The 14,532-nt window shown below is 45.8% G+C and overlaps 1 protein-coding gene across 1 annotated transcript in view; it reads right to left on the bottom strand.

Annotated features, from left to right (window-relative positions):
- Shc3 (SHC adaptor protein 3) overlaps positions 1-14,532 on the bottom strand; it is a 120,164-nt gene that overhangs the window by 2,430 nt on the left and 103,202 nt on the right. The window contains exons 10-11 of the mRNA XM_028772141.1: positions 14,108-14,266; positions 8,996-9,291 (exon numbers count right to left, since the gene is read on the bottom strand). Coding sequence (XP_028627974.1) covers positions 8,996-9,291; positions 14,108-14,266 — 455 coding nt within the window. The remainder of the gene's footprint in view (positions 1-8,995; positions 9,292-14,107; positions 14,267-14,532) is intronic.

The raw sequence follows: 14,532 nt of genomic DNA on the forward strand, positions 1-14,532 counted from the left end.
GGAGGGAGGGAGGGAGGGAGGGAGGGGGAACACCATATAGGAAATACAGTGGTCTCTTGGTATCTACAGACAATTGGTTCCAAGATCCACTACGGATGTCAAAATCCAGGGAAATTCAAATCTCTTATTTGTAAAATGATTCACCATTTGCACAATATATGTACATCCCACCATAGATTCCAAACAACCTCCAGATCTCTTGTTAGATTACAGGTCAGAGGCTACCCCTCCCCCCTCAGGCTGTTCTCCACCTCCACCACCACTGCCCCACCCCTCCCACCCCCACCCTTGGGAGTTCTCTTTCTGGGACAGAAAGTGGTAAAACCGTGACCTATGACCTCACGGCTTTTGTACGGAACTCATTTCTCTCCCTTCCACTGCAGCTGTGAGCAAGTCCAGCTCCCTGGTCTCTGGACCAAGGGCAACCTCGAATGTCTTCTGATGCCTGGCATGTAGACCACGCCAGGGTAGGTTGTGGTTTGGAGAGCTTGCCTTTGTGCCCACACTGAAATCCTGTAAGACTCAGAAGCCCCCATTGTCCTTAGGTATTGGGGGGCTTTCCTTCAGGACTTTTATGCTACATGCAGTGGATGTAACCTCCTCAAGGCTCTCTCTTCATGACCTTATCCTTCTGCCTCTGGACCAATGTGCTTTCTGTCTCTCTGCCTCTGTGTCTCTCTGTCTTTATCTCTCTGTCTCTCTGTCTCTCTCTCTCTCTCTCTCTCTCTCTCTCTCTCTCTCTCTCTCTCTCTCTCTCTGTACTCTGTTCTCCTTTCTGGTCATGGCTACCTGTGCTCCCGAGGCTCTCTCTTCTAACAAAAGCGAATCCTACTTTGATTTCCCTTGTCTACATACCTGCTGTTCTCCCTAACATTTATAGCACTGTGGACATAGTTGTTCCCCTGCTCAGTCTGAGGGATAATGGCAAGACGACCCTATGCGTTCTTAGTACAGATGGCTTTTTCTGAAGTCACAACTGATCATGAAGGATCCTGTCACGGGCAGCTCCACCTTGAAACTGTTGTCTCAGGAGCTCTGTGGCTGGGGAAAATATCAGTCTCTCATGCCAAGAAGACAACTCAGCAGCTCTTGCTGTCTCCCCTAGAAACCCTCCTGGAGACCTCACCCTACCTTTGGGAGCCCAGAAGAACTTGGAAGGTTCGCTGTCTCTTCAAGGCCTCTGGGTTTGGGTGCTATCTGACCGGCAGCAGAAGAAATCACAGGGAACCTTCAGTTCTATGGACAGTGGGGAGTGGACACTGCCACCCACACAGTGTCTCCAAGTCTGTCTCAATGATCACCAGATTCGGGCACAGAGGGGAGGCTCACAGGGAACACAATCATCCCGATACTTCTGTGAAATTCCACAAGCTCAGAGTCAAGCTGGAGAAGAGGAAGATGGTCTCTCCCTGCAGGCAAGCTCTCCTGGGGAAGAACATCAAGGCAGGATGCCCGCCTGTCTAAAATGGCTCCCAGGTGAGGCACCTCTCCAGCAGCCACGAGGTTAAAAAAAAAAAAAAAGTGCATTTATTGCCCCCTTGTGGTCACAAGCATGCAATGTTAGGAAACTTGAAAGTTTCCAGAAGGAAGATTCCTTCGACATGGTTTGTAGGGTCTGGAAAGATTTTATTCCTGGACAGCAACTCTGTAACTCAGAACTCCACATGGATCTCAGCCCAGAAAGAAACTGAGAGGGGCAAGCCCACAGCACTCCAGGAGTGTCACAGATTTCCCCAAAACAGGACTGCTAAATGGTCTTTCCCACCCATGACCTTCCCTGACAGGGAAGTCCTACCAGTCCAGAGCCAATGGTGACTTACACAATCATACTGGGTAACACCTTCATCTCTGACTTCCTGGACAGTGATCCAAACACAGTCCTAGTGATAGCCATTGCCCAGAAAACCATTGTGCCAGGCAGAGAGACCAGTCCCAGCCACTCGTAGCAAGAATGGCACACAGTCTAGTCAGAACTGGGTCTCCAGAGGAATACTCAGGCAGGAACTTGCCTAACTTCAATATTGGTCAAGCACCCTACAGTGCCTGGGAAGCCCAGAAATTGGGAAAAAGATGCCTGACACTGCTGGCAGGGGAGCTATTGCTGCCAGGACTCATGGTAGTGGGACAGAGGGGTCCAGGCAAGCATGGCCTTCTTATGGCCTTACTTTGTGGCTTGGTGGCATGTCCCCATGATTAATAGACTTGAGTGCAGAGGCCAGTCCTAGCCTGGGCCAGTCCTAGCCTGGGATTTGTAGCAACGGAAGTACACAGACTTCCTCAATGTGATGGGAAGTGTCTGAGAGGGGTCTCCACCCAGAGCCTCAGGACCTTCTCTGGTCTGTATGGAGACCTCTGCAGACCTCCTTCAGTCCAGTCTACCTTCTGATTTAGCTTCTCTCCCATTGTTAGTTCCCAGAGACAGTTGGGCTGTAGACACAGACTACACAACTCCCACGCCCAACATATTCCTTTGTTCGTTTACACCTTCAGAGGAGAAGACAGCAAGTGTGTATCAGGAGAAATGAGACAAGCTGTCTGCAGAGAACAGCAGTGAGCCCAGGTAAGGCACTCTGGGAGGCACTGAAATGTGGGTCTCTCTTCCCCTTCCCAGAGAGAGTCAGATGCTCTACTCCAGGAGCACTCAGGCTCTCCCTCTCCCTCTCTCCCTGCCCCCTCCCCTTCTCTCTTTCTCCCCCCTCCCCTCCCCTCCTCCATCTCTCCCTTTTTTTCTATCTCCCCCTTTTTTCTCTCTCCCTCTTTTCTCTCCCCCCTTCACCTTCTTCCTCTATTCCCCCCTCTCCTCTCTCTCCCTCTTTCCCCTTCTTTCTCCTTCTTCCTCCTTCTCTCTCCCTCTCCTTCTTTCTCTCTCCCTTTCTTTTCTTGATGTTTTAGATAAATAAAAGGGAGACAGAACTGAGCTAAAACAGCAAGGAGACCAACCCCATGGAGCCTAATCCAGTCTCCTGTTTCTGGACCCCATCATGAACACATCCTAAAACACCACAGAGCAAAGGGAACAGACAAATTCCAACTCAGAAGACAAGTCAGAAAACAGAAAGAAATTCAATTCACATAAAACAAAAACAAAAGACTTACTACATCCACTAAGAAAAATGTATGAAAAAAATAATTCAAGGGAAAACAAACTCTTTTAGAAATTAAATATATGATTTTTACAAGTTATATAAACATATGTTTATATGGCAGAGAGAGAGAGAGGAGAGAGAGAGAGAGAGAGAGAGAGAGAGTAAGGTTGTTAAGAAATGCTCCAAAGCAGGAGAAACTTGAGGGAAAGATAAGTCTTTATTCCTGTAGCTTTCCAGGAAGTTTCTTTTTAATGTTCTTAACGTCAGAGAGCTACACTAGTGGTATCTATAAGCGAAATGACAAGGGATCAAATAAGAATATATTACAAAATATTAAAATCCTCTCCCTTCTCTTAATTCCTTCCTACTCTTCTTCCCTCCTGGGAAATAAAGGTAAGAGAGGGGTGTTACAGGGGGCTGCTCAACTGGAGTCCCAGCAGAGGGAGAGAGCGCACGCACAGGTGGTGTAACTCAGGTGTCAGAGAACAAATGGAGACGTGGAAAGACCTTGTGACTTCAGAAGTGACGTCATTGTTTATAGTTAGTAAGTAAAAGCACTAGTGTGCTCCAAGAGCCACAGTAGCTGAAGGCTACATGAGTCAAGCCTACGGAGGACCTGGACACTCCGGCGGTAGTGGATTCTCCCAACGCAAGCATGGTCCTCACCCCACCTCACTGGCCATGCTAGGCCAAAAGGAGGAATCAGCTATGAATGACTGGAGGGGGGACTGTTTTAGACATACACGGACTGACAGAATGATTTGAGTGCTGAAAGATCCATCTCCAAGGCCTCTCCCACAAACTCTGTCACCAGCTCTCCCCAACGCTATTTAGAGTCCCTTTCTTCAGCACCCCACCCACCACAGAGGCTCCTCCAGCTGGGTTGGGTGGCCTCCTCTTTGGCTTCCCTGTGACCTCAGTGCACAGTGAGAGAGCTCAGAGGCTGCTAGACGCTGGAGTAATTTTAGACTCGGACCGTTTTTTTTCCTTGTCTCTCTGAGTAACCTAGCTTGCCAAGATTCCCCCTTTATAGTCAGAGACCAGCCAATTACCATGAAAATCAGAAGAATAAATATTGAAGAGAACGTGTTCAGCGTCTATTTCAGTGTCCTCGCAGCAAGGAGGCAACTTTGCATTTTTAATTAAGTCTTTCATTTCCATCTCCTTTGCAGTTAAAGCTATCCTCTGTAGGATCAATTAAATCAGATAATCAGGTCCAGTGAAAAGCACCCCCCCCCCAAAGAATAGTCATCAGTGGGTAGGAGTTAAGGAGCATTCTTGATGGTCCTGCAAATTTCACTCCAGAATTACAACTATGTGATAGCACGGGTCACAATCCTACTTCCTCGGTTCCCGCACACCTTGAAAAATATGGCTTGGGAAAATATAATGAACAATTGTTAGTAGGGTCTGAGGGTTGGTTTTTAATTGTTAACTTGACACATTCTACAGGTCACCTGGGATGAATGTTCGAAGGGGATATTATCTAGATCAAGCTAGCCTGTGGGCATGTCTGTGGGTGATTATCATGATTATGATAAATGATGTGGGCAGACCCACCCACTGTGGGCAGCCCTATTCCCTAGGCAGGGAACTCTGGCTTGTATATGAATAGGTAAAGAGAGCTGAGCACCAGGGTTCATGCATTAATCCACTATTCTCTGCTCTTGCCTGTGGATGTCAAAGGCACAGAGCATGTCTTTTAAGATAATCCTTTGGTGTATAAAGACTTAGCAAAAACATTTAATCATCTTTGTTCTACGTGATGACATACATACTCAGCTAGACATTCTTTTTTAACATTCCATGTTTTAAATACCAATCTTCAAGTGAAATATTTATATTCTCACAGAATTCTTGAAGAGCTTTTTCTGCTATTTTTCTTTCTGATAACCACAACTGAATGGCTGCAAGGCCTAGCCAGGGGGTGAAGGGGGCTCTGGGATGCTTCTATTTAGGTAGTCTTGTTTGTGGTTCTATACCTGTAAAAATTCACTATAGTTCAACATTAGCAAGGTCGCAGATACACACTCACACACCTGTAGGCATGAGATCCTCATACGATCAGTACTATGGAAATCAAAGAAAAGAGATATTTACTTGGTTTCCACTCAGAGATCTAGGGATGGATGCACTTCATAACCTGGTGATCTTTACTATCCGTATGGCCAAGTCTCACCGATATACCCTAAAGGATTATATTTATTTATCCCAGACTCACCCCTCTATATCTTGAGCATTGCTTCTCACCTATAGAACCCATCCTTATGAGGGGTTCACTTGTACTTTATTACATTAACCCAGGAAACTTCTGTGTTATCTTTAGGGCCAGGCCAATCCTGACTCTACAGGCATTTCTGAGTCAACAGAACCCATCTCTATGGCAGAGGCTGTATGTACTCTGTAAAGAGATTCAATGTAAACAAAGTTGCTGTACACACAGGGCTAGGTTAGTTGTCATCAGGAAACTCTTTCTCTGAAGTTCTGCTATGCTTGAACGTGACTGAAATAAGCTGTCCACGGTCATACTCTAGAAGTCTGAGCCAGCACCAGCTAACTTAATCAGGCTGAACTGACTTTCCTTCTGGTCTCTCTCAGATGGCTACACTGCCAGCCCTGATATTTGGAGAGACCCCCTACCTGCTCCCTAAATTCCTTGGACTCTCAGTTCACAATCTATAAAAGCCTTGTACGATCAAGCATCCACTCAGTACCTATTGAATACCTACTTCAGTGCCTATGAAGGTACAAGATGCATACAGAACACCAAATAGACTAGACAGAAAAAAATTCACACAATAATCAAAACATTAAACATTTAGAACAAACAAGAATATTAAAAGCTGCAAGGGGAAACGACCAAGTAATATATAAAGGCAGACCTATTGGAATAGCACCTGACTTTTCAATGGAGATTCTAATGCCAGGATGGCCTGGATAGATGTACTGTAGATTCTAAGAAAGCACAGGTGTTAGCTCAGACTATTATACCCAGCAAAACTTTCCGTCTCAATAGGTGGAGAAAGAAAGATATTCCATGATAAGTCAAATTTAAGTAGTATCTCTCTGCAAATCCAGCTCTATAGAAAAACTTCACACCCAAGAAAACACAAAGAACAAATAATCTCAGATCAGCTAATCAAAAGGGGGTGGGCCCTACACCACCACAACAAATTAACAGGAATCAGTACGCTGCTCAATGAAAGCTCCCGATATCAATGGTTTCAATTCCCCAATAAAAAGACACAGAGTAACATATTAGTCATGAAAACAGGGCCCATCCTTCTGCTGCACACCTGAACATCAAGGATAGACATCATCACCTCAGAGTAAAAGGTTACAAAAAGATATTTCAAGCAAACAGACCGAAGAAACAAGCTGATGTAACCATTTTTAGTATCTGACAAAATAGACTGCAAATCAAAACTAATCTAATGAGACACGGGAGACTATATACACATCAAAGGAAAAATCCACCAAGAAAATATTGCAATTCCAAACATTTGTGCACCAAATACAAGGGCACCCAAATTCAGAAAAGAAACTACTACAGTCCTTTAACCATTACAGTTAAAATCACATGTTACTGAATCTCAGAAGGTGACTGCGGGAGACTTCAATGCCCACCTCCTGCCAATAGGCAGGCCATCCAGACAAAAACTAAACAGAGACTCTGGAGGTAAATGATGTCATAAGTAAAATGGACCTAACATATTTACAGAACATTTCACCCACAGACAGAAAATACACTTCCTTCTCATTACCTCATGAAACTTTCTCCAAAACTGACCACATACTCTGACAACAAAGCAAGTCTCAACAGATTCAAGAAAACTGACTCCTACCCTCCTCTGTGTCCCAAACACACAGTCCAACCAAACACTCTAGTTCCCTTCCTGCCCGTCCATCACTGATCTAATTCTGCTAAGTAATTCTAACCTTCCCCTCTTTGTTTTCACTGGATGAGAGGTTTTAAAGTAACAATCCTGGCATTTGCTCAATGGTTAAGTTGATTAAATTGCACTTACTGAACTTGGCAATTATTGGACTCTGCCCAGGGTGAAGTCAAATACTCTTATTGATTGGCAGGTAGACAAGCCAGACAAACCCACAGAATTACTTAGACAGACTCATACCATCAACTCAGTGTCTGGAGGCTGTGCCTTCTGTGACCTGCAAAACACAGGGCTAATTGATGGAGAGCTGCCTGCTGTCCAGCATTCGTTATAGCCCGTAGGAAAGCCTAGAGATGGCAGTTTTGGAATCATTTGGGGTAAATATTGAAAATCTAGCACTTTTAGCTTCTCTGGTCACTGTGAATACTTCAGGAAGGGATGCTATTGCTGTAGCATGCATGTGTGTTTGTGTGCCTGTATGTGTATATGTATGTGTGTGCACACACATGTGTCTACACTCATGTGTGCAGGTGACTTTGAGGACAGAAGAAGATGTCAGATCCCCCAAAGCTAGAGTCACAGGCAGTTATAAGACATCTGATGTAGGTACTAGGAACTGAACTCATGCTCTTTGCATGAGGAACAAACACTCTTAACCATGGGGCCATCTCTCCAGTCCTCAAAAGTGCTATTTTTCTAAATCTTTCCCTCAGTTATCTTTGTAGTTTTGCACTTTGGATTTCAGTTCCAAATGGAAGTCCTTTTCCATAAAACATGGATAACTTTTTAAGTGTCCATACAGTAAGGCCAAAGTTCCTCTGTTTCTTTATTCTTTTTCTGTGTGTCTTTGTCTCTTTCTCTGTCTCTGTCTCTGTCTCTCTCTCTGTCTCTCTCTCTCTCCTCTCCTTTCTGTCTCTGCCTCTCTCTCTCTGTCTCTCTCTCTCCTCTCTGTCTCTGTCTGTGTGTGTGTGTGTGTGTGTGTGTGTGTGTGTGTGTGTGTGTGAGAGAGAGAGAGAGAGAGAGAGAGAGAGAGAGAGAGAGAGATATTAGACATGAGCATGCCACAGTGCACATGCAGAGGTCCGAGGACAGCCTTGAGTGACGCACTTCATCTTCTGCCTTGTCTGAGACTCCTGTTGAGGTCTCTCATTGTTCACGGCTATATGCCTCAAACTCTCTCCAGGGGAGTGTCTGCTCCCTGCCTCTGTGCTGGATAGCTAAGTGTTAACTTGACACAAGCTAATGTCATCTGACAGGAGGGGACCTCAATTAAGAAAAGGCCTCCATAATAACAGGCTGGAGGCAAACCTGCGTCCTGACGTGTAGTCAAAGTGTGACCAGCGAAGCTTCCCACTCCTCCCACCATGCCATCATGCCATCCCATCCCCATCATTGTTCTCTCTCTCTCTCTCTCTCTCTCTCTCTCTCTCTCTCTCTCTCCCTCTCTCTCTCTCTCTCTCTCTCTCTCTCTCTCTCTAGAACTGTGAGCCAGAACAAACCTCCCTTCAGTTGATTTGATCATAGTATTTTATCACAGCAACAGAAAAGTAGCTAACACTAATGGCAAGCTCTTTACCCACTGAGCCATCCCCGTCACTCCTGTTCCATTATCTTCTAACAAAAGGTTTATCTGTAAACTTTTGATGATGCACTCCTGAGCAGGGGTGCCTGTGGAGACCGGAAGGGAGCACTGAATTCCCTGAAGCAGGTGTTAAAGGAGGTTGTGAGCTACAAAATGCAGATGCTGGGAACCAAACTCAGGTCCTCTGCAAGAGCAAGAAGTACTCTAAGCTCTGAGCCATTGATGAAGACCAAAGCTTTGATCCTGGACTATAACTTTCCAAGCTTTGTAACTCACACAGGGCATTGGTCATGAACACTTGTCACGTAAGTCTCCCGTCCCCGACAGGTAAACAGAGCATAGTGTGGATGTGGCCCCCATGCAAGGCCTGGTAAATAGAAATGGTTGAAGGTAGTTATGAGCTTATTGGAAGGTGCCTGCCCGTGTCTCACCGTGCCTTCTGGGTCCACCAGCAGCAGGTGCTTGGCCTGACCATTATGCATGCCCGTGAGGACAAAGGAGCCAGGGTTGGTGGTGCTCTTCCTGACCAGGAAGTCTCCATCTTCCTGTAGCAGGGCCTCTGCCTCCTTCCTGCTCATCTCTCCTTGGTACCAAGGCTCAGCATTAAGCTCCTCCAGCATCTTGGCATCCGGGGCTCTGGGTGCGACAGGGCTGATGCACTCCACAGATGCGGCTTTGCTCAACACAGGGCCCAGGGGCTGGTTTCTGAGGGCATCTTCAAAAGGCTCTGTCAACAACATATGACAGCAACAGATCAATCCCCGGAAGAGGAAGCAGTAAAAATAGAGTGATGAGAATTAAGATGTAACTCTTGACAGAGCCTGGCAACAGAGATGGATCATCGGAACTAGCATTTAAATGCGCCGCCCAAATGTTGGCATGACTCTCTGGTGAGTCTACTTCCCAGACAGTTGGGGGTTGTGCCTGGTGCCAAGGAGGCAAGCATACACTTTGTCTAGCTGGGTAAAAGGACTTCAGTGTCGCACACCACCAGAGGGCAGGGAGATCTTGCCATGTCACACCACCTACCTTCTCTTAAGAAACCCCATATACAAACTTGTCAATTCTGAAGGAAAAGACACACCATGGAACTTTGATTCCATGAAAATCCCAATGCCCCACAGATTTGCTTCAAAAATCCCAGGTGCCTCTTGAGGACATGCTCCAGGATAAGAATTCTACTTGGTCTTGACCTTCCCTGATATCTGAGTGTTGACATCACTCTCGGCTTAATCTACGTTGCAGCAAACTTCACACTATATAGAATATCAGTGAGTGCTCAGACCCCAGTGAGTAACAACCATATCAGCAGCAAAGAATTCACTAAGCACGTCTAATTAAACTTCGGTGTGCAGTTTTCCATAGGATGGGGGCATTGGTATGAGCAATGAAAAGTGTGTATGGTGCCGGGTAACCACCGAGTATTTAGGATCATACCCCCTGCATGGTACAGTGCAAACACACGATCTACAATGTCCTCTCTTGAACAAGGCCTGCCCCAGAGCCCCACGTTGTTTATGAGATACTCACTGGAACTCCATAACCATGCAGTGAATGTTGTGAAACAAGCCAAACTGCTAGATGTTAGGAAAGGATGGAAAAAAGAGAGGAGAATTCTTGGAGCAAAATTAGATCTTTTTCAGAATTGCTAAATCTTTTACTAGTGTAGAGAGGAAAAGTGATTTAAAAGCCATTGGCTGAAGGCTAAAATGATAATGTGTGTGTGTGTGTGTGTGTGTGTGTGTGTGTGTGTGTGTGTACATGCGTACATATGTACATGCACGTATGAGTATGTGTGTGGCGTGTGTTTTTGTTTAACCGTGTGCATATATGTGTGTACATGTGCAGGCCAGCTAGCGATATTAGATGTTTTTTTTAATTCCTCTCAGCTTTGTTCTTTAAGACAAGGTCTCTCACAGATGTGGAGCTCCACTGGATTGGTCAGGCATTCTCCTGTCTCTGCCTTCCCAGGTCGGAAGTTGCAGCTATGTGCTGCTGCCCCTGGCATTTTCACTTGGGTTCCAGAGCATCAAACTCAGGCCTCTGTACTGGGACAACAAGAGCATTAGTGACTGAATCTCCCTGCCCCCTCCCCCTCAGCTCCTGGGCTTTCCTTTTCATCCCACTTTTAATAATCTGACTATATGAAGTACTAAAAAAAAATCTGTACTCCGCTGTTTCTGTGTCATTGCCATCTTGCTAGTCCACCGTCAGCCAATGCCAACACTACACACTACCTGACATCATCATGGTCACCGAGATCAGCAGCATCATCACCGCCACCTTCATCCCTAACACCACCAACATCAGCACCACAATAACCACTGACGTCACCAGTATCATCACTAAGAACACCAGCATCATCACCAACATCAGCACCACAGTAATCACCTACATCACCGGCAACATCACCGACATCACTCATACCACCAACATTAGCACTGCCATCATTAATACCATCGCCACCCCTACTGCTATTTAGTAGCAGTATTTCGGATATACAGACTTCATTCCCCTACTTCTAAACAGACAATGATTTCTTAATGTCTTTTCTACTTTCAGTCACCACTTCTCTTGTTTTGAGGACAAGAACAGAGATTAGTGGATGAGAGTAAGATGTCTTTAGATTCCCGTTTCCTCAAACCTCAGCCCTCTCAGCTCTCTTCAGGTTCTCTGGCCCAGGCCACAGGTAGGTTGACTGAGTTGAACAGTGAAAACAGTCTGCCCACACTCAAAGCCTCTAGGCTGAAGTGGCTAACTCCTTAGTTTCCTGAGAACTCAACTTCCTGAGAAGTCAGGCAGGGTGGAACATGTCTCTGATTTCCAGCACTAGAAAGGCTGACTCAAGAGAACTGTTTCCAGTTCAAGGCCAGCCTTAGCTATATAGTGAGTACCAAACTAACCAGGGATATGGAACATTACCTTGTCTCGAAACAAAACAAAATAAAACCTAAAAAATGAAATAAAAGAAACCCCAAAGAATGGACTAATCACCACTTGATTCTGTAGCTTGGTTAATAGCCCTACAGTCTCCTCTCTCTCTCTCTGTCTCTCTCTCTGTCTCTCTCTCTGTCTCTCTCTGTCTCTCTCTGTCTCTCTCTCTCTGTCTCTCTCTCTCTCTCTCTGCGCCTCTCTCTCTGCCTCTCTCTCTGTCTCTGTGTGTCTCTCTCTCTGTCTCTCTGTCTGTCTGTCTCTGTCTCTCTCTGTCTCTCTGTCTCTCTCTCTTTCAATGAAAGAGATGGATTCCATGATCCATGTAATTTGCCCCCAGGCCCTGACCCTCAACAGTGTCTAGTGGGAGTTTGGCACGTCTTTGAAGCCATAGTGGCCCAGAAGAAGTCAATGCTGCCTCATCAAATAAGCACCTGAGTCTATCCTCACCTTCAGAAGACCCTGTGAACAGCGGTGCTGGACTGGTGGGCTGATGTGACAGAGGATGGGGTTACTTAGCCACTTGGCTCTCCTTTTCCTTCTCTGCAGAGTAGGGCAGGTGACAGTAATAACCCAAGCTCATGGGCACCGATCAAGACAGATAAATAAGGAGGCGAGCGCCCAGCACTCAGCAGCCAGTGCTGTGGTCTTCCTGCCCCTCTTCAGCTCACTGACTCCTCAACGAATTAAAACAATAGAGTTTAAGATGCAGGGTTTAGGGAATCAGCCTAGCTGGTAAAGCGTTTGCCTTACAAACATGAGGGCCTGAGTTTGATCCCCAGAACCCATTTTTTTAAAAGTCTGGCATGTGACGCTGAAGAGACGACTCAGTAGTTCCCGAGCAAGGTTGCTCTTGCAGAGGACCTGGACCAACCCCCACACTGTATCTCACAATCTCCAGCAAAACGTCATTTCCATAAGACCTGACAGACGTCTGATCTCCACAGCCACCAGCAATACATGTAGTAAGCATATGTTTGACTAGATAAAACCACTCAAGACACATTAAAAATGAAAAAAAAAACCCATAAGTCTTAAAAAAAAAGCCAGGCATGTAGGTGTGTGCTTGCAATCCCAGAGCTGATAGCGTGTAGCTAGGCAGATCCATACACACACACACACACACACACACACACACACACAAATCCACTCATATACCATACGTAAACTCTTCTCTCTTTTCCCATATGCATATATGTATGTATGTATGCATATGTGTGTGTCTCACACACAGAGAGAGGCACACACATACACACAAATCCACCCACCCACATAAACTCTGCTCTCTCTTCCCACATGCATATATGTACATATATGTGTATGTATATGTGTATGTATGTATATATGTTTATCCTCATGAGCTTCCACATTTCTTTCCAAATTTCTTAACAATTTCTACTCATTCCATTTCAGTTCATGAATTGCATGATTTCTCTCTAACTATATGCCAAGGAAGACCATGTGATAGCATCAGCCTATACTGCCAAGTCTGGTGGCTTCCCTTCATCCTGTTCTTCAGCACACCACTGAGCAAGCCTCAGCCCCTGACAGCATGTGGTTGGTTATTTAAACTCCACCAGAGTAGGGCCGTCTGTTTCAATGTTCCTGAGTAACTTCAGGAATTAGAAAAGCATTTGATACATGGTAAGCACTTGATTCATTTCTGGAGGAGGTTGGGGAGAAGAATGAAAGCGGAAAAACAAGAGCAAATGAACCAGGCAGGGAGGGAAGGGGAAGCAGAGAAGGAGGGGGAGGAGGAGGGGGACTGACAGACAGGGAAAGAGAGGGAGAGAGGGAGGGAGGGGAAAAGGAAGAGGTCACAGAGGAGGACACTATAAACAAGATCTAAACAATTTCTCATCCACATGTCCTTGCTGATAGACTGGGATCTGTTTTAGTAATTTCCAACCACAATAAGCCTGCATAGAAAACACACAATAGTTACAGTTAGAAGCTATGTGCCTAGATTGGGCAGACTAGTGCTATGCTGACTTCTTCCCCAGCTGTAAGACCCGTTCTTACTTGCAGTTTCTCCTAGCCATGAGGTTCTGCTCCATCATGGCTTCTTCCTCCTCTCCTTCCATCCACTCTCTCTTCTTTTCTCCTCCTCCTCTCCCTACCTGCCTCCCTCTCAAAGACCTCTCATCCCACCCTTCCCCTCCACTGCCCAATCGCAGGCTCTAGCCTTTATTGACCAGTTAAAATGGAGAGAAGGTTCACATGAGATCATCTGAGCACATGCTCAACCTTTCTTGAGAAAACAAAATTAACATCAAAATTCAAACAATATCAGGAGAGCTCACACCAGGGGTCTCTTACTATGGCCACATCATCTCTGGACTTTCTGAAATCATACAGCAGTTAGCACGTCATGGCCAATTAATATTCAAATGAACACATATATTTGTATACATTGTTGGTCTTCAAGAGGAAAGCCAGTTTCCCAAAAGACAGTCTCTTGGCTACAGGGAGGGGATAGCAACCCCTACACCTTACTTGAACCCAATCAAAGTCAGAAAAACACTCTTAATCATCACACCCACCTGCAGAATATTCAGTAGTGATAGGGATATTGGATAAAAGGCAGCACAGGAAAAGCAATGGATACCTACTCATGTCAAAGAGGTCCTTCCGTGGGCTGCTCTCGGTGCTGCTGGTTGCTGCTGGCCAAACCTGTGGTGGGCCTGGCTGGGTGTTGACATAGGTTGGTGTTTCCCCTACAGGAACCATGTGAGTTTTTCCTTCTGGGGTGCTATAGATATCCAAGGAGCCTGTACCGAGAGAGTGAGCTCTGTTATCTCTTAGGATGGTAGCGCTCTTCCTGTCTGTACCTGGAAGAGCCAGAATTTGACATAGCAAGCACCTCAGACCTGGGGCTGAGAATATTTACTCGTGGTAAATTCTCTTCTAAGCCTGTCAGCACCGCGGCCCTGTTAAGACACTCCCCAATCCTTCATGTCAAGAGAGAAGGAAAGAAAGAGAGAGAGAGAGAGAGAGAGAGAGAGAGAGAGAGAGAGAGAGAGAGAGAAGGGAGGGA

This window comes from Grammomys surdaster, unplaced genomic scaffold, assembly GCF_004785775.1.
Source record: "Grammomys surdaster isolate TR1022 unplaced genomic scaffold, NIH_TR_1.0 211, whole genome shotgun sequence".
NCBI lineage: Eukaryota > Metazoa > Chordata > Mammalia > Rodentia > Muridae > Grammomys > Grammomys surdaster.